The sequence below is a fragment of the Anguilla rostrata genome, chromosome 2 (genome assembly GCF_018555375.3).
Source record: "Anguilla rostrata isolate EN2019 chromosome 2, ASM1855537v3, whole genome shotgun sequence".
Lineage (NCBI taxonomy): Eukaryota > Metazoa > Chordata > Actinopteri > Anguilliformes > Anguillidae > Anguilla > Anguilla rostrata.
This window is the reverse complement of record NC_057934.1, coordinates 60,102,790-60,129,498: the sequence shown is the minus strand read 5'-3', so window position 1 is coordinate 60,129,498 and position 26,709 is coordinate 60,102,790. Positions and strand designations below refer to the sequence as shown.

General features: G+C 48.3%; 1 protein-coding gene across 1 annotated transcript; it reads left to right on the top strand.

Moving 5' to 3' along the window:
* The first annotated feature begins 812 nt into the window (after window positions 1–812).
* hs3st3b1b (heparan sulfate (glucosamine) 3-O-sulfotransferase 3B1b) lies at window positions 813–26,217 on the top strand. The gene is made up of 2 exons (XM_064323516.1): window positions 813–1,742; window positions 22,712–26,217. Exons 1-2 carry the CDS (start codon window positions 1,171–1,173, stop codon window positions 23,328–23,330), a joined length of 1,191 nt encoding a protein of 396 aa, XP_064179586.1. The 5' UTR covers window positions 813–1,170; the 3' UTR covers window positions 23,331–26,217.
* Window positions 26,218–26,709: the final 492 nt, after the last annotated feature.

Here is a 26,709-nt window from a genome sequence, read left to right as displayed (position 1 = left end):
GCGTTATTGATACGCTTCACTTCAAAAGATCCTGAGCAATGTGATTTCAGGTTGTTATGCTGCGTAGCCTATTCGATGTTGATAGTATACAAATCAAAATATGTAGCCTATATTTTTATTATGGTATAACAATTTTAAAATACAAAAATATAGAGAGATTTAAAAAAATTAATAACGCAAAACTGAAACTGGGTTCAAGAAACTGAAACTGTTACAGATCGTTTCTTCACTTTGCCATCAGCAGAATATCCATCTAGTATGAACATTCCTTCTGGCGATAACAGTAGTATTATAGGCTAGTAGAAGAAGTAGTAGCGGATGTTATTTATGTAGTATAGCCTAGTTGTCCTGCGCGTATAAATGCTCGATGTGGTGGTATATGATAACATAAGTGAAGTTGCGCTGCTAGCGGCAGACATAAATACTATTTGGGCATAAGACACTGAAGCGGAATGCTTGCCTCGGAATGCCCTCGCTGTGTGTTTGTACGCGCTAAATCATGCTTGAAAACCGAGTTGAAGAAATTCACACTGGGTGGACATTCTTGACAGGTTTCCCACCAAAAGCAAGATTTGTAACACTGTGGAATCTCCCAATCTTGCAAATAAAGGAAATCGAGTTTAATGGTTGCTTATCCAATAGGAGCGTTTAATCACCTCGGCGAAAGAAGAGTCCCACGCCAGACCCCGCCCATCCTCTCTTACGATAGGTCCATTTCCATCAACAAATGGCTAATTATAATACGGAGCTGCTGCGATAGGCCAGCGCCAATGTCTGTCACAAACCACTTGCTCCCGTGCGAGGACCTAGTAGTCTGCAAGACGCTCGGCGCTTGCAGTAGCTCGCAGGATGGGCGACGGGATGCGCTGAGCGGAAGGGCGAGAGGGTACGGCTTTGGAACAGCACCGAAGCGCGCACTTGTACATAAAACGTTTTCAGTTTCTTCACCTTAGTTATGTTAGGAATCTGCCGGAACACGTCTTGAATTTGCACCCGAAGGGATGTTGTTCGCTTTAGCTTAGTTTTCTTGTCTTTTCTTTACCTTTCTTTTTTTTTTTTTTCCCTCAAAGGACTTAATATCTATTCCTCGAGGATTTTTCTCCGTGCTACCTGGAATGGACAACTTTGCCAGTATGTCTCGTTGGATTATGGTTTGTACCCGCAAGGCTTATGGAATATAGTCTGATTTGTCACAATCTATATGCGTTCTCATACAGCCCCGTGAAAAAGAAACTCTTACTTCTGTGCATCATGTTTCTGTTGTGGGTATATATGCTATATTCCTGCGTGGGTTACTGTACTACTATGCCAAGTTTAGTAGTGGACACTTATCGGGGAAAAGAGACGGAGTCCGCCGGTAAACGGACAGCGAGCGGCAGGGCAGAGCTGATGTCCAAGCTTCTGCCCAGACCCCAAAGCTGGGTGGATTTAGAATCCGATTACGATGAACCTTCCGTCAGGACGGCTTCTAGAGACTTGCTAAATAACGAGATTGAAGTGGACAGAGCCGACGACTGGGACGAAATTAGGGGCGAGCAGAGATCCCCTGAGCCAAGTGCCATGTCAAGTTTCTCCAATGGATCGGGCAGCAAGAAGCTGCCCCAGGCGATCATCATCGGGGTGAAGAAGGGAGGTACGCGCGCGCTGCTCGAGTTTCTTCGCGTGCATCCAGACATCAGGGCCGTGGGAGCTGAGCCGCACTTCTTCGACAGGAACTACGACAACGGACTGGATTGGTACAGGTAAATACGATTGAGTGCAATTCAAAACGAGGGTACATGTTTAACTGAAATTAAATATAATGGGGAAAAAACCCAGTAATAATAGGATATACATATTGCAACGAATAAAATGCTGCGAGTCGCAGCGATATCAGTGCCTACTGAACTACCAAACTGCTGTCAGATGGAAAAACGAAATATTCATTTCCAGCTGCTCTAACATAAAAGAGGCAGTGTCTTTCGGCGAATAGCCTACATGCATCGCATTGTGTTTCGGGTACAGAATACTTATTTCTCCGTACAGTGACCAAATCACACACGCTTGCTTCACAGATAGTCTCTATACAAAGCATGGGTAACTTAATTTTTAAATATAAAACGGCTAATTGGTTTCCTTCTGAATTGCTGTGCAAAAATATAAAAAAATAAATAAATAACTGCATTTAAAAATACATTAGACTAGTCGCAAGCGAAATGTATTTTTCATGAGTTGTATTTGTATGCATATCAAGCACTGAAAATGTGACTAATGTCATTTTGTAAGGAATGGCCAGGAATATATCTTCATATTTTGAAGTATCTGCTGAATTTCATTAAAATGCTTTCTATTCCATTTTTTGTGAGGACGGCCTATGAACGTCCTGCCTTCAGAATATCAAATTTGAGTCTTTATTTCTTATAAATTGAGAGAGCCCTCATAATACTCTGTCTGCCGACGGATATCCAGCGGGACCCTCCAAGTCACTCCTTGGGAAATAAAAGGTCAAGTCTTCTTGCTGTTTGAAATATATTCCGTTAATTAAAAAAAAAAAAAAAAAAACACGTTAATATATATTTATATGTATGCCCTTATATTCGTTACAAGCCTGTATCATGGAGCGTTTCTATTGCAGAAATGACAGATAATAGGCCCCTATCACTCCGTATGTAGCTAAGCCATCCGCTTTCGCTTGCTTTCAGAGGCAAATGCATATCAATCGCGTTTGTGTGGAGTTTCAACTTGAAACAGACTCCATGTACGTTTCCGACTTAAAAGTAACCAAATTAAATAAATACAAGACTCTCTTTCACGGCTGACTCGGCGTGTCCCCGGCAGAACGGGGAACCGAGCAACAAGACCGAGCTCGCAGTTTATCAGGAAGGACGCCTCGGGCATTTTCATCTTACTAGGAAACACGACAAATGATTCTCTGCCTATTCTTAATGCGGTTTATTCTGTGGATGAGTGGAGACTCCATATTTAATGGTCTTTGGGCTGATATTATTTGAAATGCCCCTGCGTTTGAGAGGCACACACGCCACAAATTGGCGTTGAGCAGTGGTCTCTGTTGGACAGAGGAGAACACTGCAGGCAAACAATTTTAGACATTTCCTTTTCATTTTGTTGCGCGCTTTAGTGTTATTAATGGTCCATGTTTAATTTTAGAAATACAATTTTAATCTGGTCTGCATACTCGACATTTTGCGCCACCCTTGATTCTTATTTGTCTAATTATAACACAACATTGTTACATGACAACGTTGCGTTATGGTATTATTTGAACTGTCATATATAATGTGTTTAATTATTATTATTTTTTTGTTGAAAAATTGAGTTTCATTTTAAAATATCATAGAAGAAAATCGCAAAACTATTGGAATGAAAAGTAAAAAAAAAGTTATGTAGAGATTGAAAAACTTAGTTTGAAACAAAACTTGCATTAAAAAGTGCACTTTAAGTTAACTTTATAATAAATAAATAGCTTTTCGAAGCACTATTCCTGTAAATATTTATGCTGATGACCGAGCGTGCGGTTTAGTGATAATTTGCTAGTAGCCTGATTGCAGTTCATACTTTTCTATATGGAGTGCGTTATTTTGTAAATGAATGAAAGTGTCTACAACTAATCACTTGAATTTCTCAAAAGGATTCTCGCTTGCGCTGACTAAAATACATAGGAAGATAAATAAACTCAGACGTCACGGCAGTCTACAAGACAATGGCATTATAGCGATTTGGAATACACTTAAGAAAACCTTTCAAGGCATTGTTTAATAAAGTAAGGCTAACTCTCTTTTGTGCTTGTAATTTGCATTTCAATAAGTACAAATACATTTAGAAGTGCAGGCTGAATAATTAAACCAAGCAACCCTTATATTTACGACGTAGGCCTGCTGTCCTATTAAGAAATAACAGTAATGTGGGAATCGCTTGTTTCAAAAGTGTTTAAAATATTCTGTTAAAAAAACCCTCTAGAGTATTAACTCAAATAATATATAGGCGACTACTCAATAAATACTTCATACTCATTCGCTGAATTAGTTAAATAAACAAAAGAAATGATTTTATGGCGCAATTCATTCGCAGCATATGGAGTTGTCCACTTTAAATAAAAAAAATGAAAGTAAAAAGCCCCCGGGGACTAATTTCAGCAAATAGCCCCCTATTATATATCCTGTATTGCCCAGAAAATATAAATAAATAATGAAGAATACTTTCTGGCCTATTCAATACTGTGAAAAGTTTAGGGCCTATTTTGCCTCCAGATTGAAATTATTATAGATTATTATAATTAGCTTGGGAAAAATCTGCATGTTATAAAAATCTAATCTTGACGTTTGAGTCAAACCATGGGCCGTGGGTAATAGTTCTCATTTAAGCGAGTTCAGACTCCGTGTATTCTAAATAGGCTATCAACCGAATCTTGCACCAGGGATTAGACTTTTTTGTTTTAGGAGGGGGGCTTTCATTGGGGCGAAAAAATAAAAATGCGTTTTACATGTGGAATACATGAGAATAAAGAGGGGAAAACTAGACATATGTGTAGGCTACAATATCCACTGCCGCATACACACATGCGCAAAAGCACATGGATTACAACTCAGAAGCTTGGGGGCTTTGCTGTGATGTTCTTTTCCCACTTAACCCCGAAGACATCTCCAGAAAAAGAAAAGTTTTCGCTTCCTCGTCCGCCGAGCCAGAGCAGAACTAATAACCCCTCTGACAAGTTGATAAAAAAACAGCGCGGGATAGCATGGCTCTCTGAATAAACGGATTTCGTCTGCCCGGAGAAAAAGTGCAGTCAATTAGATATGCACGAAGTTTATGGCCCAACAAAGACAGAAAAAATGAAAGGGAGACCAACTCACATTGGTCCACAGCATTTATCGAATAGACAGAGAGGCGCGTTTTGCGCATGTGTAAACAAAATCAAAAAACCATGGGAGGCTTTAATTCTTTAGTTTTTTTGTTTTTGTTTTTTTGTTGTTGTTGCAGCCTCTTGCTTTACCTTGTTTATGACTGGTAGGCCTACTGTAGAAATTAAAAAAGACGAAATCAAGAGCTTTCTTTCCTCCCTACTTCACTATTTTTTTTCCCACAGACGACTTATTTATATCGCCAACTAGCCTACATCCGTTCGTTATTTTAAACGTGATAATGGCAGTGGACTCAATGCTTTAGCTATTAGGCGCTGCGGTCGGGAAAACTTGCTAAATTCTGCTGGGAGCGCGCGATTGTGGACACTAGTTGCGTGTTCTGTTTGAGTCAAGAAGAAGCAAGCCCCCTTTTAAGCCATATTTACTGTGAAAGCAAGAGGCGGCGTTGTCTACTTGCCGGCTCCACGGTTTAAGTGACAAATAAAATAAACATGCATGTATCTGCCGCAGAGTCGGGGTTCCGCTGCTCGTATCAGGGGACAGGGGCTTTATTTGGCGTGCTTCGGGGCCTGTTTGGGTCTCCCTTTATCCTCCCAAATCCGAAATAAATCGCCTCTCACTTCTTATCTTCAAAACGATAATGGAAACAACGCTAATTGCAACAAAGTGCGGCTTTGCAATGCAGATCTGAGAAGTTAAGTGACCTTGACTCAGTATCAGTGGAAATTTAACTGTAGGACGACCTTCCCATGGGCAAATATGCCCGCATTTCTCCCAAAACCGTCACAAAGCGCTTACAATACTAATAACAGATGGGGACTTACCAGTATTCAGAGATAAGAGTATCTTTTACATGGCAGTCAGTAAGACTAATAACATTGAGCTGAAACGTGGCCTTAATTTTGTCCTAATCGGAGCCAGGCTAAACGGCACGTATTAGCTCATAAAATCAACTCAGTCTTATTACACGAATTTTACTTGGCTGTATTTTAACCTTCACAGTGAAGTAGGGGGCAGGAGATTAAACCACATCACGAACTAAAGCCGCTTCGTTGGCACTGTCTGCCGTTTGAAACGGGCCTCTGAGGATTCGGAGTTGCCTTCGCCTGTGGATAATGCAAGGCTGCGCAGTACCAACGGCTGGCTGATCTTTGCAGACAGATGGCCGGGAAGTTTACGAAGACGTCATAGGTGATTTTTTTCTCAGGGACGGTACGGGTAGAGGTCGGCATAATGTTAACGCTGCGCAGCGCAGCGCCCTGGCAACCGATAGGTGTAACGTCACAGCGCTGGTTACATGGGCCTAAAATCCGCATCCACCGTGTGACTGCACAATTATGCAGTATCGGTCAGATTACTGATGCTACAGCTGCTCTTCTCGGTGTGAATGTTTCAGTCGCGTCATTCCTGTTTTGAGTACGGAGGAGGCCTGCCCGTCTATCTCAGTTATTTTACTGCTTTAACTCTGGCGTGAACAGAGGCTGAATACTTTCGGACTTCTGTGTTTGTTTTTTGACCAACGGTTGTGTGTGCTGAGTTTAAGTTTAACCAAATGAACCTAATGGTCCAGCGTTATGCTAACACTGGAATGTTATCTTAATGTGCCTGACCTGTACCACCTGTTACAGGGTACTGCTAATTCAAGTTTAGCAAAGTTTATATGAGTTGATGGGACAACATGCACTCCCATTGGAGTTGATGTAACTTTGAACATTTAAATTTTAAGTTTTGCTGTGAGTGTGCAAGGTTAAGAGAGGAGTTGCACAACCAAAGACAATATACGCACTTGACTGTTGCAACTATTTGTTTTGCTATCTTTTGGTTATCAGATTTTCAAGAATTGACTTTGTTTTTTTACTCAATTAATTCAAATCTTTTCCTAAAGATAAAACCAAATTAATTACTAAAGGCTGCTGTCATATCTGCAGTACATGTGATTTATTTTATTAATGAAAAAAAAAACACTACGCGTCATGTTGCGTTTCAGTTTCGCAGAGAACTTTAGTTTTCACAGTTGTGCGACACTGTCACAGCGCGGTGGTGTTTTCGGCTAAGGCCTCCCCATATAAACCTGTGAATATTGTGTATACTATCTTGTGTAGCCACCCTGTAGCCAGTCCCCCCCCCCCCCTTCCCTGCGCGTTTTCGCAGTGAGAGAAAAGCTCGGGCAGAGAGAGCCCTCAGAACCATCGCGAGTGGAAATTCTAAAGGGCGCATCGCCGCGAAGGCAGCTGGCTGGAGCGGCGCTCCCCTTCTGGAAAGTTTTTGTAAGCCTCCCCCCCCCCCCTTTTTTTTTTAAAAAAAAAGGGGAGGATAAACAGAGCAGCAGGACCTCTTCAGGAGAGAGGAAACCCTACTTCATTGTTAATGCCCGCGGTTCCCCGGGTAGCTTCAGGCCCGGGGACCCCGAGCTCTCCTGCGGTAGAGCTGCTGTGCGAGAGGTGGAATGGCGATCTGCTCTGCGGAGTTCCCCTGAACTAGGCGGGCCAGAAGTGGCAGGCTTGTTCGCCAGTGACACAGTTCCACTATCAGGTCCTTAAAGACTACTCTAGTGTTGATTATAGAACAGGTGTAACTGCTCAGTTGAACAAGCCTCACCACGCCTTTCTGATAGATGAGGACCCTGCTCCAAGGCCTAAATGCTGTTTCAGAGCCTGGACTAGCCTGGACTGCCTTGCCTTCAAACTTGATTCTTGTAACTGCGTAAATGTCTCTTTCTCTCTTTCTCTTTCTCTTTCATTTCTCTCTTTCTCTCTCTCTCTCTCTCTCATTGCTGTAAAGCTCAGGTGTTCGCAGTACACCCCGTCTTCCTGTTGGGTGCGTTTTGGGGGGAATCTGCAGTGTTGATCACCCCTTGATTCTCATCCTTTTCTTCATGGAACTCCTGTGGTGCTTGGCTTACACTGTTACACCAGCTAAATGTGAGCGGAAACAGAGAGAGAGAGGAAGAGAGAGAGTGAGACAGAAAGAGAGAGAGAGAGAGGAACTCAGCCGATGGTAACAGACTCATGATGGAGTTCTGGCGTAAACGTCCCGGCCTTCACGTGCGTCAGGAAGACCGGCGGCGTGTCCGACCCTCAGTCCTCCTTCGCCAAAGCTCTCGCCTGCATCTGCCTTTGGAATTCCACCAGCCGGGCGCGTGTGGGAGAAAGGGAGGGGCGATGGCACGGCCTGGATTCTGCCGTAACACGCGGGTTTATTTGCGCACGGGACGACCCTTTTTTTTTAAGCCACGTGCCGGGGCTCTGTGTTTTTTTGGGGGGGTAGCTGAACCCCTTCGCGGGGTTTCCGGGACGATCCGCCCCCGCGAGCGGTTTGACGGACAGGCGCCGAGGTTACTCCCAGCCGAGGGCCTGAAACGTTCTCGTGACGTTTCAGGAACGTTGTATCGCGGTTGCCGCTGCATCACCGGCGGCGACAGGACCAGGGTTCGGTCACGTTAGCCGGCTTCTTTCTGCTGTCTGTCGGTACAAAAAATTATAGTCGCGCGTCGCCCCGCATAATGTTTTTGGGGTTTTCCTTTGTCGTCTGTGCTCCCTCTGGTACGTGTGTCACCGTAGCAAAAGCCACTAATGTAGGGGAGGGAGAAAAAAAAAAAGTGAGTTGTACATTTGTTTCTCGATGAGGAGAACTTCATTTGCAATTTGCCGTTGCAGACCAAGATGCGTAGCCATTTATTTCAACCCTTCCTGCCGCGCCGGATGCGTTTAAGCTTAAAAAACGTATTGGGTTTGAAGTGCCTTTGATATTTAATTACTGAGCTGTGGCTTTGCTTTCGTGCCGTCTTGCTCTGCAGCTTTCGTGTTTGATTCGTGCGGCATGTTTGCCGCTTTCGCAGTCCTCCCAGCCTTGTGTTTATGATGTTAAAAAAAAAGAGAGCGAGAAAGAAATAGTTTTCAGCACTTTAGGAGGCTGCACCCAGAGTTTGAGCTCTGGCACTCTCAGACGGAGGTTTCCTGAAATTGGACTGAAATCGGGGAACGTGGACGCCTGCCGAAAACACAAATCCAATTTATTCCCGCCCTCCTGAAATAGTTTTTTCCCAACAGGCGTGAGAGTGAGAGCTGGGACAGGCTGTCCTTCCCTGTGCATTTCCCAATGCCGGTCAGATGACTGACGTTTGAGATATTTGCCACCTCATTTGCCTTTTTTTTTCTAAAACACATATTTAAGGTCCCTGTCCAGCTGTGTGTGCTATCACAGGCAGTAATTCATAACTATTAGCCAAGACCCACGGGCCTGAACCGCTACGCTGTGCCGGTACGCTAAATATAGAAGTAACTTTTTTGCCGTCCTGGTGGACCGAACCCCTTGGACGCTTTCCATTTCTTGGATTTCTTGGCGTTTTCGTTTCGCCGGCGATGATTTGAAAGAAATAGTTCTTTAAGTCACGAGACCGTTCCGGTGCGCGGGGTCTTCCGGAATGATCTCAAATGTGTGCTGCTGGAACCGGGGGCTGGTCTGGAGAGCGGAGAGATTGGGAAGACTCCGCCGGCCCCCTCTCAGAGGCACGCCGACAGATAAGAGAGTCCACACGGCCTTTTATTAGTTAGCACTTGTGGAGTTAATGATTTGAGGGTATATCCAGCGTGTGTGTGTGTGGTGTGGGTGTGTGTGTGTGTGGTGTGGTGTTGCGTGTGCGCGCGCGCTGCCTGGTGCCCTTAACAGAGCTCAGTCTAATTACAAGCGGCCGCGGCCCTCCTTTAAAGAGCCCAAATCCAAAAGCACACGTCTGATTGGAGAAATGCCCGCGGGTAATGTCAGGTAAGCCTCTCGTGTTTGCCTACACCCCCCCCCCCCAGCCCCCCCCAGCCCTGCGTGATCAAAGGACGAGCTCTCCATCCAAACGGCTGCCGAACAGGAACTTGTTGACGAGGATGGCGCCATTCCTGAGTTGGGCGTGTGTGTGCGTGCGTGTGTGTGTGTGTGTGCGTGTGTGTGTGTGTGTGCGTGTGTGTGCTGTGCGTGTGTGTGGTGTGTGCGTGTGTGTGTGTGTGTGGTGCGTGTGTGTGTTGCTGTGTGGTGTGGTGTGTGTGCGTGTGCGTGTGCGTGTGCGTGTGCGCGTGCGCGTGTGCGTGTGTGTGTGTGTGTGCGTGTGTGTGTGTGTGTGTGTGTGTGTGTGTGTGTAGGCGGGCTTCCAGTGATTAAGTGCAAATCAAAGGCTGCTCAGTGGCAGTGCGGCTAGCTGCCCCTTCAGCGCGACACAAAGGCACAAGTGGAGCGTTGTTCCGCCGGGCTTCCGAGAAAGACTGGTTCCGCCGTCGCACCCGAGACGCTGCGGAAGTCTGTCACTTCAAAGTCCTTATCCCCCGGCCCCCCCCGGTCCCCACGTCCCTCTCTTTCCCGTCAAACACCCCGTCCCAGCAGAACAGCACCTTCGCCCCGGAGTTCTCCTTTGTGTGAGGGACAGTTCTGGATGGACGCTCTCCTTTCCCCTCCGTCCTGCCCGTAGGAGTGGACCCGTTGCTGCGTAGGTGACCCGTTACTCCTTTTGGCCCCGACTGACCCCCCACCCCCCACCCCCCCCACCCACCCTCAAAACACTCAGAGCGGGACGGCGACTCTTCTCAGGGCCTCCTGATAGAAAGATGAAATGGGCGGGGCCCGGCAGTGAACAGCAGCGGCGGTTGTGTGCGCGCCGCGGCGGAGCCGGCGTGAAGCTACGCTGCTTCCTGCTCGCGATGAAGCCTGTTTCTGAAGGGCTGGCCGCGCGCTCGCAGGGAGAGGCAGTTTTTGGGAGGGTAGGGGTGCTCGTCTTTGCGCCCCTTGCTCGAAACTCACGCAAAACGGCCGGTGGGAAACAGCTCGGTGACTTGGGATAGGGGGTGTTTTCTGATTGGTCAGAGAGGACGGGGGACAGGGTGTTGCATTAGGGGATTTGTCTGCGGTTTTGTTGCTGCTGGGCGGAGCCTGGATCCTGTTTGTCTGAGGAGTCCCGTCCCACTGGTAAGTCTGTCCTGTGGGATAGGGGCTGAGGGTTGCCTGCTGTTAATGGGATTTATATTGCTGCTTCACTGGAACAGGGGTCTGCTGTTTACAGTGAATTACATTTAGAGCGATTTACACAACATTAGCGTTTTTTATACACTGTATATATTAAGTATATACTGAAGTACCGTGCTCAGGGGTACACCGGCAGTGTCCTACCTGGGAATTGAACGTGTGCTTTCGGTCACAAGCCCAGTTCCGTAACCGTTCTGCTACCTGGCTACGGAATGTTCTGCGGTTTCTCCGGTAAGGGCTAGCACAGTTACGGGGGAGGCCGCTTGTGCCCCAGCTGATTGGCTCGGTCAGAGATCGTGGAGCTGTGACCGCTTCCTGCTTCTTCCTTATTAACCCCTCATTACATTACATTACATTACATTATAGGCATTTAGCAGACGCTCTTATCCAGAGCGACTTACACAACTTTTTACATAGCATTTTTACATTGTATCCATTTATACAGCTGGATATATACTGAAGCAATGCAGGTTAAGTACCTTGCTCAAGGGTACAACGGCAGTGTCCTTACCCGGGATTCGAACCTACGACCTTTCGGTTACAAGCGCAGTTCCTTACCCACTGTGCCACACTCCGTCCTCAACCCCCCAGCCCACCCCCCTGCCCCCACCGCCTCCTGACGCTCCGCAGGAGTTAGCCGTCTGGCCGCCCAACGGTCCGACTCACTGCTGGTCGGCTTTGCCGTCCTGACCCTGCCAATGGCGACGGCGAGGACAACAGCAGCGAACATAGAAAAATCTCTCTGTTTTCCGGCCAAAACTTGCTGTGTGTGTGTCCCCAAATTCACAGATCACTCTCTTTTGTGGTCAGTCCTTTCTGCCCACCCCCCCTCGCCCCCTCCGCTGCCCCCCCTCTGGCTGATACCAAAGCTCCTTTTATCTCCCAACCTTTATTTAATCCCTCCATGCCTGTCTTCCCCGCTGGCAAACAGAATAGTGTCACATTCTGCTTACCCCCCCCCCTTCCGTCCAATCATGTGGCAGCGTTTCTGGCCACTGGGCCCTCTTTGGCCCCCGGCTAAGGAGAGGGGGGTCTGCCCTCCCCCCCCCCCCCTTTTTTCTTAAACTGGCATGGGGGAGGGAGTAAACTAGGGGTGGGAGGAGGGGCGGGGTGCTTTCATCCCAAATTACCGCTGGCTAATTGTAAAAGGGGCGGCCTGGGGAGAGGGGCGTGGCCGAGCCGCCGCCGCGCCGGGACCTCGCGGGCGGCCGTTCAGCTCTGCCCACAACAGTTGGGCAAACATGGCCGCCGCGGAACAGGAACCTCCCGCTGCCCCCGCGGACAAAGGAGCCCGACAGGGACTGCGTGACAAACACTCACGTCTCCACAGAGAAAGGGCTCTAACACACAGGCACACACACACGGATACACACACGTACACATATACATACACACACACACACACACACGTACACACACACACACACACACACACACACACAGGCACACACACACGGATACGCACACACACAGACACACAGGCACACACACGCACACACAGACACGCACACACACACACACACGCACACAGGCACATACACGCACATACACACGCACACAGGCACACACATGCACATACACATGCACACATGCACACAGGCACACACACGCACACGCACACACACACACACACACACACAGACACACACGCACACACACACACACACAGACACACACGCACACACGCACAGACACACACGCAAACACACACGCACACACAGACACACGCATACACAGACACACACTCTCACACACACACGCACACACACAGTCTCTGACCAATTGTCCGCCCTCATTCATAAAGCCCACTAAAGAGACCCCTGTGCCTGCTGAGCTGTGGAGAAACATTTTCTTTTCTTTCATTTTCCTCCCTCCTTCCAACTGACAAATCATTTATTTATTCCCCCTTATGGCTGAAGTCAAGTCTAGACAAGCGAAGGGCACAAATAAAAGAAGGAGAAGAATGAGAAGAATAAGAGCGTATGCTTTTGAGAGCGTGATTGTGCTTCTCTTCCCTTCACTGCCCTGTACACACACACACACACCCTCCCCTTGTGTTTGCAGTCAATTGGACCTCTTTTTTTTAACAAGGTGATAATTTGGATGTTGGAACACATGTCAGAACAGAGCTCGCCCTCCTCCCTCCCTGGTTAATGGTCATTCATTGCTGCTAAATAAACACTCTTTGGCACATTAAATAGACCCAGGGGCTGTGGGGGGGGAAGATGCTTTGCTTTATGCGTTAGTAACCACAACCACCCCCCCCCCCGCCCCCCCCGCCCTTATTACACAATTCTCCATCAGCAATGTGTTTTAAAAGTTATTATTTCTGAGGATTACCTAAAAGAAAATCACACAACTGGGAGATGAGAGGAGAGGAGAGCAGGGGAGAGGAGAAGAAGAGAGGAGAAACGGAGAGGTGAATAAGCAGGGAAGGAGAGGCATCGGCTGAGAAGTAAACCATAATGCCCTCCCACTGCAGTATCGGGTAAATTAAAAAAAAAAAAAGAAGAAAGAAGTAACTTACGCAGCGTTTAAAGAGTGACTACCCTTTCCACTTGGGGAGTAGAAACGGGTTTTTTGGAGTGGACCCCCTCCCCTCCCGGGGTTGTGCATTAACCCCGACAATAAAGGGATGACAATTAAGAGGGAAGCGCGTTGTCTCTGCGCACTTCGTATGCAAATACGGCGAGCGAGGTGCCGTGGGTGAGCACAGCATGAGCTGGCCGCTGAGCTCCACGGCAACCGGACCGGGGGCGCAGTCAGACCTACAGGCCCTGATGATTTAAACAAGCAAGAGCAGTGCGCGTTAGCCCTGCTGTTTCCCCAACACATTCATTTAGTCGTTGATGTTGTTGTTGTTGCTGCCAGTGCCATGTTGTTTCTGATAATTTTACTTTGAGCTAAGGTAAAAAGGCGATGATGCATTTTGAGATCAGAGATGGACCGTAGTCAATTTCTTCAAAAAGTAATAGACTATTTCTTCGTAGGGAAAAAGAATTTCCCTTCAAGGAATTTTTCCTGCTACTACCGCCAGACTTTTTCCTGACATAATGTGTCACAGGCAAATGGGCAGAGGGGGAAGAGAGCGGCGGAGAAACGGAAACTTCTCCGCTGAGCGCTGTTCATTTCTGCGATGAAAAGTCAGGTTTATTAGAAACGCACGTAGGAGTGTTTCAGCTGACGGGGCGTTTCGCGAATGTCTTTTTCAAATCCGGTCCCCCCCCCGCCTGCCCCACCGAATAGTTTGTCTTCCTGGCAGCGGCCCGAACGGAGATCCTATTTCGTTTAAAACCGGGAGGCCCCGAGGAGCGGCGGAGACGGGGGGAGAGGAGGTTGTCATCGCGCTCCGGGGGCACTTAGACTTCGACGAAATGGCGAAGCCCCGAAACCGTACCCCACCTCCGACGCGGAGGTCCTGCGATCGCTCAGAAAGGCACAAAGGGTTAATGCCCGTTTCTCCTGTGTTCCAGGGTAATTATCTTGTCTTCGTACTTGGTTGCAGTATCATGCCGAATATCTAGGCTATCGTCCAAAAGGGCTTTTGGATTGCCTGAGGAGCTGGCAGGAAATCGGGTGTCGCTCTTTTACTCTAAAGTGAACAGTTTAATTGTCACTACTGTTGCTATCACTGCGTGTACTTTTTTTTGTAATTGTAGTTTGCGAAAGGGAGACGGCTTGTCGGTAGGGATTTGTAAATCACGGGTCCGAACCGCGGCGGGGCACCGAGCAGCAAGCAGCAGAAGTGTTTTCTGGGGACCTTGTTACACGTGTGTGTGTGTGTGTGTGTGTGTGTGTGCGCGTGTGTAAGTAGCGTGTCTTCCCCCTCGTTTCTGGTCTGTGCGAGAAGCTTGCGGTTTCCGTCACAGAGGTGGATATTCTACAGCTCCCAGCCCTCCTCGTGGAATCAGCCATGTCCAGAGAGCCCTCTGGCCTTCGCTGGATTTCCATGGCGACAGCGGATGCACTTGGCCTATCGGCGCGCGGCAGAAGTGGCGCTATGGCGACGGCGGAATGTGTCTGAGGGGCTTAGTGCTCAGGTATGCCTGTCTCTGATAAAGCGGGTCACCAGCGATCCTGGCCACTCCTGCCACCGGGAACCAGGCCCCACCGTGTAATCAGCGGGGGATTACCAGTGCAAACGCCGCAGTGCAGGCCCTGTGGTACCGTGAGACCCCTGCTCCATGAGCCCATAAGCACCTGAACATCCCTTCAGACTTATATAGAGCAAGAGAGAAAGAAAGGGAGAGGAACAAAGAGAGGGAGAGAGAGGGGGAGAGAGGAGGTGTTATTGTGATCACAAGAAATACTGTAAAGAGACAAGAAGAGAAAGATAGTTTAGGAAGAGATGGATGGATGAGATAGAGGAAAATTGCAATTTTTAAGAAATTGAAATGGGTTGCAGCTGTCAGTCATTACTCTGGTTTATGAGGCCTGGGCACTTCGTGTTTACAGGTGATGTTGACAACTTTTGTGTGTCAGTGGGACCTGCTCACCTGGTGTGTGCGTGTGTGTGTGTGTGTGTGTGTGAGTGAGTGTGTGGTGGGTGAGTGAGAGTGTGTGTGTGTGTGTGTGTGCGTGCACAAGCGGTTTTTCTGTAGGTGTTGAACAGAAACAAATAAACCTCCAGACAATGCTTCTTGCAAATCACAACTGGAATTGACCAAAATGGATGCATTTATACTATGCTTCGGCGACGCTGCGTACACAAAGGAACCGCTGTGGCTTTTCAGAAGGCCTCGCTTAAGTGTTGCAGGGGTGAGGAACAGGAAGCAGGATGTAGGAGCAGTGAGAGTTAGTCAGAGTCTGATGTTTGTCTGGGACACAGTTGCTCATGTGGTACGGGACATGCCCGCGCCAGCTTTTTGTTTGCCCCTCAGTGCCCAGTGTTCTCACCCAGCAGTGCTGGGATGGGCCCGTTTCCAGATTTAAAACTGCTGCACCGCTTGAGCTGCTGCTGCTGCACTGAGCCCTAGAAAGCGAAAGAGAAAAATGCACTCAGTTAATGTATAAAGTAGACATTTTCTCTCTCTCTCTCTCTTTCACTCTCTCACTGTCTCTCTTTCTCTTTCTTTCTCTCTCTCTTTCCCTTTCTCTTTCTCTTTCTTTCTCTCTCTCCAATGGGTCGTTTAGGTTAACTATTTGTTTCTTTTTGTGGGTAATCTGTTTTCCCATAATGCACCGGCTCTTCGCCGTGGTGGCGGTGAAGGACTCGGTGGTGAGGTGTAGCCAGTGGAGAGGCTGAATGAGGCTGCCGTTCGGGACACTGGGAACGGGGGTCGATTTCCGTGACTTTCCATGTAACTGTAAAGGGGTGACACACTGTGGCCAAAAAAACTCCCACACATCTGCTGCAGTCCAATCATAATGTGAGCCACGTTCAGCCATTTTCCTATTGGATGCCTTCATCCAGGTGCATCACGTCCTGTTTTCTAATTTCATTACAAACATATTCTTTACATGCCAACTGTTCTGGAAAACATTTCAGGTGTGGGTCCTTGCTTATGAGCTAACATTATATGAGTTGCACCCAGATCTTAGTTTCAGTGTCCTAACCACCGCCCACTGCCCCCCCCCCCCCTCCCCTATCAGACAGGCTCCCAGATCACCTGCTCAGTGTGCCAGTAGAATGGTGCAGAGGATTGTGGGATTGTGTGTGTGACAGGGAGGGATGGCTTTGATGAGTTCCAGGACAGTGCAGAGTGGGCCTGGATACACTGGAGGAGAGGGGGGGAGATACAGAGAGGAGACTGGTGAAACAAAACAGAGTGTGTCTGTGTTTCTTTCACACACATTAAAACTCACACACTCTTTCTTTCTCTCCCTTGTACATTTTTATACACACACACACACACACACACACACACACTCAATCGCACACACACGCACACGCACTTGGCCTGAGTGAGCAGCCGTGCTCTCTCTCTCTCAGGAAGGTTAAGAGCCCTGCTCTGGGCCTCGTCACGCGGCAGATGAAGCGTCAGGGATCCCTAAGTGGCTGCATTCCACCACCTACCACCTGCTCCTCTCGGGCTGTTCAAAGGGGCCGGCTCCACCCCTCCCGAAAGGCATCCACCTGTCCCTCTGTCTCGTGACCCGTGGGGTGACCCCCGCTCCGCCTACAGCTGTTTGCTGGTTAAACACAATGTCAGGGGCGCAGCTCTTGGGGGATTGGGTGTCTAATGTCTGCCTTTGGTGTCTCAGAAAGAAAGGGTTTTAAAGCAAGGGTTCGACGGGCCTGAATGCAGCTGCTGTCACGATCAGAATCTACTGGCCTTCTGATGAATTCCAGAACCATAATCTGTTTGTTTTATTGTTATTTCTGGATCCGGAATCTGCTGATCTCCTGATGAATTCCAGAACCAGGCTAACCTTCTCCTACTGTTAAATCCAGAACCGGACTTTCCTCGGCCATAGTGCTAATTCCAGGACCAGGCTCCACTGTTCATTTCCGAGCTCAGTAAAAGACCGTCCTTTTCCATTTGCACACTTTAATCATGCTGGTGTGCTATTGTAATAGGAACAATTCCCTCTGATAGAGGTTTGCTTATAATTCCACTTATAAAAAAAAAAAAAAAAGAAGAAGAATCCAGATATCCTCAGCAATTGAAAAATAAAAATGGAAAAATGTAAAAACAAAAGATGAAAGCAAGGCAAAAAAAAAAAAAAAAAAATCACAACCGTGATAAAGCTAACACAATAAACACTGTTGCTAAGTAACCGAGGGGAAGGTAACGATTTAATGTGCCGTCGATGTATAATTGAGCGCACAACGTGGCGGAATGCGCTCACTCATTTGAAAGAGTTCGGAATGAGCGCTGCACAATTAAGCGATAAAGAGCACTCAGAACACTCCCTTCAGTTTTTCAATCACCGAGTTAATTACTTGTCAGCTCTTCCGAGGGAGGGGCGGGGAGGGGGGGCGGGGGGGGGGGGGCGATGCAGGTCCCCACTTAACAAGGGGCCGTGTTTTTCCGAGTGGGGAACAGGCAGGCGGAGAGATGCGTATCGTCTGTTTGGAGAAGAATGACGTGCCTGTTTTAACAAGCAGCTCTGCTGTGTAGCCGTACGGCCCTCCTGTCCCAAGCAAAGAGAGAGAGAAGGAGAGACACTTTGGGGGGGGGGGGGGGGGGTTGAGAAGAAAGGCACTCTTTCAACAATCCCTCGCTTCTCTGAAACGCTTGCTTGGATCTTCTCGGGATCGTGACCCGTCCCTTGGTTGGGGGTTGGGGTAGGGGGGTGGGGGTAAGGGGGCGGTGGGGTTCCATTGATCAGCGATCAGATTGTAGGCCGATGTCGTTGGAGGGCTGTGGGAGCAGACGGTGATGGAAGTTGCCGGCTCGGACGGTCTCGAGGCTTCCCCGGTCTCTGGCCGCTGCGGTGCGCTTGCACGCGCCGTCCCTGTCCCGCTCAGCGTGCCCTCGTATCTCAAATAAAGCTTTGCTTTGACGCTCCTCCCGGGAGCCAGCCGCCACAAGCTCCCCTGCCACTGTCCCAAGGGCTCCGCATTTAGTCTGGCCTGCCAGTCTAGCCGGTCTCACCCCAGCCAGATAACCCAAGGCCCGCAGTGAACCTATGCAGGTGTCTGCAGGTGAACCCTCTTGTCTACAGTACAATGTTTTTTGTAAAAAGGAAAGAGGGGGGGGGTGTTGTCCTTTTGAAAGTCTGCAAACTGTAAAAATAGATGAATATCGGGTGCTTTTGATGTTCTGTGGCATTATTGTGGGAAAAAACTGCGGTTGACCTTGAGCACGCGCCCGGTGGGCTCCTCTTTCTGAACGAACGCGGTGTCCAAACGAACGTCGTTTTGACGGGATTCTCTCGTTTGGCGAAACCACTTCCCACCAGCGATTCGTCTGCAGGGCCCGAGCGAGACAAACAATGGACAGATGTAAACAGTCGAGAGGATCAGAGCTCCTTAAAATCCAGTCCCACGAGTCGCCCCATTCGCTCTTTGAAGTGGTCCTGTAAGAGGTAGCCTGCTTTGTGTCTTATCTCTGTGTTTTGGCATCTCTTTCAACTCGGGGGGGGAACCCTTTATTATTAGGCTGTCTGAGAGAACAGAGAGCAAGAAGAGAGCGTGAATGAGAGACAAGCAGAAAAGGAGAGACGGAAAGAGGGAGAGACTCCCATATGACCCCCCCCCTTCCCTCCCCCCGCCCCGCTTTGCTCATGTTTGCAAAGAAAATGAGAACAGTAATCATGTTTGGTTGAAGCTGAGACCCGTCTTTCAACATTCTGTCAACATTCTGAGCTGGAAGGCGATCGTCCCCCGAGGGGCTGGGGGGGGGGGGGTTTGGGCTCTCAGGCGACCGGCACGCGAGAGTCGACCTGACGCGACACGCTGGACGAAACCCGCGTCTCGGGAGGCAAAACAACCCGCGAAGACGAGACCGGCGCACAACGTCTCCTCAGATGTTCGGTCTGGGTTGTCGTTGGAAACGCAGGACCGAGTTCATCGACGGCCGGTCGCCGGAGGTCTTCCTGCGGGGCCTGGTTCAGAACGAAGCCCTTTGAAGATACGGGCGCTGAAATCCAGGGGATATGTGAAAATGGCGTTATCGGGAAAGCTGCGGGTGGGCTCTCGGTAGTCCCCCTTTGAGGGTTTTCCAAAATATATCCATTTTGGGACCACTGGGAAAAGCACATGGGGGGGGGGGGGGGAGAACATGCTGGTGCCTCCAAAATCTTCCAGTATGACATATTTACTCTGTTCTGATGCCCATTACAAAACGTGAGAACAGATGGAGTGAGACAGTAGGATCTTTTTTCAGCAGTGTGTGAGTCTTTCCCCTATTGGTGGGCAGGAAATACGACCTAAAACATCAAAGGGTGAAGCAGAATGACACTTTTCACAGTACGTTTACTGATTATGAGCAGTGTTTGGAAAACTAGTGCATTGTTTTCCTGAGAATATATGCAACTATATCTATGTGCAGGATATGCACACACACAAGCTCACATGCACACACGCACACGCACACACACACACACATACTTTCACATGCACGCACACACACTCACACTTTCACACGCACAGACACACACACATACACACACACACACACACACACACATACTTTCACATGCACGCACACGCACTCACACTTTCACACGCACAGACACACACACACACACACACACACACACGCATACTTTCACATGCACGCACACACACTCATACTTTCACACCCACGCACAGACACACACACACACACAGCTTCCTGCTCTGGGGGTGTTGGTGATGTTCTCCTCTCAGCACTCAGCAGGCAGCTCATCCCTTGGCCCGGCCCGCTCCAGGCCTGTAGTTTTCTTCTTCTCCTCCCCCTTAGTTTTTTAGAAAAGAAGAAGAAAATGGGGTCCTGGTGTCAGAGGAAGGGCTGTTTGCTGACGGAATCTTTTTGTGAGACACCTCATAAATCATACAGTCATAATGGGCATTGTTCTTCTGAGAGCTCTCTCTCTCTGTCTCTCTTTCTCTCCTTCTTTACAAAGCTCTTACGATAGCACTAGCTCTCGCTCTTTCTCCCTTACATTCTTTCTTTGGCCCCTTATAATTCTAGTGCTCTTCAGCGACGGGGCACAAAGGTGAAGTCATTTAACGGTCGCTCGCCTGAGAGCTCGTTGCCGTCGAGGGTCTGATTCCCGTTGTCCGTTCTGTCACATTCTGTCAGCCACCCCAACTTACCCCCAACCCCCCCCCCCCAACACCGCCCGCCTCGCCTCCTAACAACAGAACAAGAGATGTCTTCCGAGTTTAATCTCGCCACTGCATTCATTGCGCGCCCTGATGAAGGTTAGCCGTTCAGCCCTAGTTTCTCGGCTGCAGGCCGCGGTCTGAAAGGGGCTCGCGGAAGCTTCCGGGCCTTTCCTGCGCGGGTCCGAAAGCGCTGCCGTGTGTAAAAGCAGGGCAAGCGCTGGCTGGCTGGGTCATGGCAGCTACACCCTCTCTCTGCTGCTGTTGACTTCAAGCGCCTGTGGATGAATAATTAATGCTGCCTTGTCTTCCTTCAGAGGTTTGTTCTGTTCCAGGGCTGTACTCGCAAAATTAGACTCCGCGTTTATTTATTTATTTATTTTTTTTTTCTCCAGGCATGTATAAAGCGCAATAAACATAGGTTTATTTTTGTGTTTATCTGTGTAGATAGCTTAGTGCAGTACGTGTGTGTGTGTGTGTGTGCGCCTGTATGCACGTGCATTTGTGCACACATGCATCTCGACATGTTTATCTGTGTACACGGGTGTGTGTAGTACGTCATATTTGTGTGTGTGTGTGGCTATGCATCTGTATGCATTTGCTTGTGTGCGCTGGTGTGCTTGTGTATCTGCCTGCATGCTTGTGTGCGCTGGTGTGTTTGTGTATCTGTGTGCATGCTTGCTGTTTTCTAACACGCTGGCGTGTTTGTGCAGCTTGTGCATGCTTGCGTACGCGTATTGTTTTAGCATACTCTAATAGCAGTTAAGCCTGAGGAGGGACCTGTCGTGTACTTGCAGAAGAGAGTGCGCACACGGCTGTTTTCATTGGGCCAGGCGATTAATGAGGTTTTAACTCACAGACCCTCCCACCAGTCATGGGATCCATCCTGGAGACCAGCCCCTCCAGCGAAGCGACAGAAAACGGCGAAAGATATTATCATAATTACATCGCTGACACTGTCTTGAAAGAAGCAGAAAAACTGCATGTAGCTGCCAATGAAATTCCATTAAACATATCATCAGATACCTGAAAATGCTTTGGGCGTGTCTCTCTTTTATAGGTTTAAAAAAAAACAAAAAACTGTTATTGTCATAAGTAAAATTCGTATTATTAATATTTCTCAAAACCTAAGGCCTTGGAGGCACTGCTGATCTGAGCTACCGTGCGTGTGTGCGTGTGTGTGTGAGTGTGTGTGTGTGTGTGTGTGTGGTGTGTGTGTGTGTGTGTGCGTGTGTGTGTGTGTGTATGTAGCTGAACTCTCACAGGAACAGCACAGGGACTTCTTTACAAACAGGGCAGTAATCCTACTACACGGCCTCATGTTCTGATGACAAAGCCCCCCCAGTCTGTTACACACCCTGATCTTTCTCTCTCTCTCTCTCTCTCTCTCTCTGCTTGTCCTGACAAAGCGGGCGGCGCACGCTCACACGCGGACGTGTTGACAGATTGGCAGGCCTCAGGCCCGGGGCCCGGTGCTGACTGCGTGGGCCCGTAACGCTCCTGTCACCTGTCCAGTGCAGACAGACACCCTTCTGCTCAGTTCTCACAAGTGCCCTGCATGTATGCTGCATGTATGTCGCAGGTCCTGTTCCCCCTCCCATAATGCATCTGTGGGCCTGAATCTGGGGGATTCTGCTGGCTCTTAGCGACTGCCGAGTCGCTGATCAGCGCATTCCCTAAAGGAAGGAGCCTTAGCAGGGCTTTAAGTGGTTAATGGATAAAGTAGGCCAAGATGGATTTAGGCTAAGCCAGCCACTCTCCAGCATTAGGGGTGGAGTGGTGCGTGTGCGTGTGTGTGTGTGTCTGTGTGTGTGCGTGCGTGTGTGTCCTTGCCATAGCTGAAGACTGTTTATATCACTGCCTGGCATATTTCAGTCCTTTAATTTGCAACACATGAGATAGTGATGACTATTGTGAGAACTGAGTATGCACGTATTTCCCTGCGTATGTGTGTGTGTGTGTGTGTGTGTGTGTGTGTGTGTGTGTGTGTTTTACTCTCTGCTAATGGCTTCTGTGCACAGTAATGATGATTTGTACGCATCATTGATTGCGGTCGGTCGTTGCTCATGTGTTTTACCCAGTTATCCCAGCATTCCCTGAGTTTCCCAGCAGTCCCTTCACCTGCTCCTCTCTCTCTCCCTCTGCCTCTCAGGGACCTGATGCCCAAAACCCTGGAGGGTCAGATCACCATGGAGAAGACCCCCAGCTACTTTGTGACCAAGGAGGCGCCGGCCCGCATCTACGCCATGTCCCGGGACACCAAGCTCATCGTGGTGGTGCGGGACCCCGTCACCAGGGCCGTCTCCGACTACACCCAGACGCTGTCCAAAAAGCCCGACATCCCCACCTTCGAGAGCCTGACCTTCAAAAACAGGACTACGGGTCTGATCGACACGTCCTGGAGCGCCGTCCAGATCGGCATCTACGCCAAGCACCTGGACAACTGGCTGCAGTTCTTCCCCATGCGGCAGATCCTGTTCGTGAGCGGCGAGCGGCTCATCAGCGACCCGGCGGGGGAGCTGGGCCGCGTGCAGGACTTCCTGGGGCTCAAGAGGATCATCACCGACAAACACTTCTACTTCAACCAGACCAAGGGCTTCCCCTGCCTGAAGAAGGCCGAGGGCAGCAGCAAGCCCCACTGCCTGGGCAAAACCAAAGGCCGCACGCACCCCAACATCCACCCAGAGGTGCTGCAGAGACTCAGGGACTTCTACAGGCCCTTCAACATGAAGTTCTACCAGATGACGGGACACAACTTCGGTTGGGATTGAAACGAAAGAAAAAAATAATAGTAATAATAAGAGGACACATTGTTTGTTTGAGTTTTTTCTGTAATTCTGGCAAAATACATGGAGATATTTGCTATATATATGTAAAATGTACAGAAATCTATTTTATGATAATTTATTTTTAATTTCTAAGCAATTAATTCACTAAGCTGCCTAACCATATTTTGTACATAACAGCCGGCCCGCATAGTTTTGTTTTCTCTTCTTTGTTTGGCTTTCTTTCTTCTTTTTTTTTGACATTCCGCTCTTTCGTTTAATTCTCCTCCCTGGCGATCCTGTCGACTCGTTTGAGTTAATGGTGCTTCCAAATGCGGGGACTCTGTGGAGTCTCAGGGTGAGGAAATCCCCGGTGGGGGGGGGGGCATGTTTTTAATGAGGAGGGAAAGAAAAGCACTGTGTTACGGGTATGGAGCTTTCACAGCCCAGTGAAAATGAAACATAAAATACAAACAAACAACAAAAAAACCAACTCAGCATGCATTCTTTACATTTTTTTTTAATGCCTCACAATTTCTCTTAAACCCTTGGCAATCATTCGCCATGACTTGTTTTCTTTTTTTTTTTTGGTTCACCTTGGTATTTAAAACTCTTGGTATTTAAACCCTGTTCAGAGCTTTGTTCTGGAGGTTGGCGGCCGCATCGTCATGGTGACGGGACTGCGTTTGACTGCAGGTGCCCCATCGCTCAGAATTCACTTTTGCCTGACCCCACACGGCACCGGGACCACTTAGCCAGGCCGTTACGAGTCCCAGCTGATCCCCCCCCCCCAAACCCCTCCCCCCCTCCCCTCTTAATAACGGCTAGATCAATAGACTAATCGCTACTCATTGTGTCACTTCAGCTTAAAGAATAACTCCACTTGCCCCCCTGTACCACGTCTATGGTCCTTTTTAATGAATGGGAGATATATCAGTGGCCAAATCACATCTATGGTGGCAGTTGGGGCTTCATGTTGACATAATGCTAATCGTATAATGTAACCTCACGGATCGATGCCCCCGGCCTGGCCCCCCGATCCTCTGGCCCATTAGAAAAGGGCATAGCTCAGGGCCAGCCCCCCAGTCACCCAGGGGTGAAAGGTCAAGTAAGGTCTTTCAGTGAATGTCCGTGGACTCCTCCATCCCTCTCCATATCCTGAAATTCAGATTTTAAAAGACGTATTTGTGTTTTTGTTTTGGTTGAAAGCACCTCTAAGCCTTGACCGCGTGGTCTGATGGGATGTTTGGTCTACATGGGGTTCTCATTGCTTCCTTGGGCTCAGAGCCACACCTATCGTGGGGCGAGCGAAGGCTCTGATTGGCTGAAGCTATGCGGCCGTGTGACTGGCGGGCCCCTCGTTACCTGCGAATGAAAGACAGACGTTTCTGGAGTGCGTGTGCGAGAGCGACAGATAAGCGTGTGGACCGTGTGAGCGGGACACTTCTGCTGCCTTCTCTTTGCTCAAAACCCCCAAACCCAAATCTCTCCACCATCCCATCATACCCCGTCTCCTGTCGCCGTGGTTTTCTTTATTTCTCAAACTGTGGTTGCTGCCAAATTTGAAATCTGTCAGTCTAAAGGAACCCAAAAGCTCTTGAGGAATACCAAGCTTGTGTAACTGGCCTCATTTTGTTTGATTCAGCTTCTTTTTCCCCGTACGGCTGTGTTTGTTTGTTGTTGTTTCGTCGTTCTACTTGAATCCTGTATATGCAAGAGGGAGAAGCGCCTGCTTGTACTCGTTCAGAGATGGAGTCTCTTCCGTAGCATCCAGCCTTTGGTGCGAGAGAAAAGAGCGAAAGAGAAAGGGGAGAGAGAGAGAGAGAGAGTGTGCCGTGGGGAAACAGAAATAGAGAGAGACTGTTAGTAATGTAATGTAGCGTGTGTGTGTGTGTGTGTGTGTGTACGTGAGAGAGAGTGCGTGTCTGAGCGAGACAGAGAGAGAAAGAAAGTGTGACAGACAGGGATGGAGACTGAGAGACAGAAAGAAAAAGAGAGGGAAATGGAGAGACTGAGTGAGAGGTGGGGGCCATTCAAAGCTGTAGTGTCCAAAATGTCCGCAGATCCAGGATGTGAGGTCACAGCCCCGGTCGCTGAGAGAGAGGGAAACAGCCCCGCACGTTCATGAATGTATGTGCTGTCGTCTCCCCCAACATCGAAACCTTTTTACAAACGCAAAGGCGAGTCAGTCACAAAAGCACTGTCTGAGAGAGAGAGAGAGAGAGAGAGAGAGAGAGAGAGACATTTAACTAAGGGTCTAAAATATGGTACTGTTTTTTATTTTTATTTTTATTTTATTTTTTTGTGCCTCTTTGCCGGTTCGGTACTACGCAAACCCCCCAAAATTCCTTTCATCATTTGTCGAGAAAATGAATCCTGTGCGCCAGTCGGAAGACGGGATTACCTGCGTGAGCGATTCAGAGATGGCGGACACAACAGGACTGTCTCTATCTTGAGATGGCTTCCCATATGCAAACCAAGTGCTGCCGGGCACTTAAAGCAAGAAAAGATGGCTTCCTCGCAGAGTTACCATTGGAGAAACGCAGAAGGAACCCGGGTCTTTCTTTAAAGCCACCGAGAGGTTCTTCTTGTGGTTCGACAGTTCATGTCGTTGCATTCATTTATGGTTGAGTTTTATTCAACCCCTCAGAAGTATACAAATGTTAGTGATGTTTGTCTTACCCATATAATATGGTATTTAGGATAGCCAATCTGTATGTATAAAAAATGAAAAAAAGACATGTAAATCAAGTATTTTGTGGTAAGTACATCAAAAAAAATTAATTTTACACATTGAAAAGTGAACGCAACAGATGTTTCTAGATAATTAAATACTGAACATTCATACTATTTCTTTGTATGAAGAAATAAATAAAATATATATTTTACCAAACCTCTGCTTTTTGTATTTTTATTAAAAATGTTGAAAGTTTAAAAGAAAAAAAAGAAAAAAGAAAAAGACTGAAACCCACCCCTGGAATTAAGCATTTGGAGAGAAAGAGAGAGAGAGAAGGAGGAGAGAGAGAGAGAGATGCAAATTCTTTGTGCCCTTCACTCAGACCACATCTCCTTCTCGCAAACGTTGCATCAGCACCTCGCTCAGCCATAGCTACGCTAATAAATACTTTATCAATGTGTGGCCTCTTGCCGTGCGTACGCTCGTGAAACAGAGAAGAGCTGGCCAGCTATGAGCAACAGCAGCAGTAACATAACGCAAGAGCTCTGTGCGCTGAACTCTGTGGTTATTAAGGGCTTGGCCATAGCCCAGTACCTCCCGGCTATGATATGCTAATGCGTTCAGTAGCACACATTAAGGCGTGTTAAGGTGTGCTTCTCGACACCTAGTCTGCTGCTGAATGCGGTCGGGGGTTGGGTGTGGTCTTGG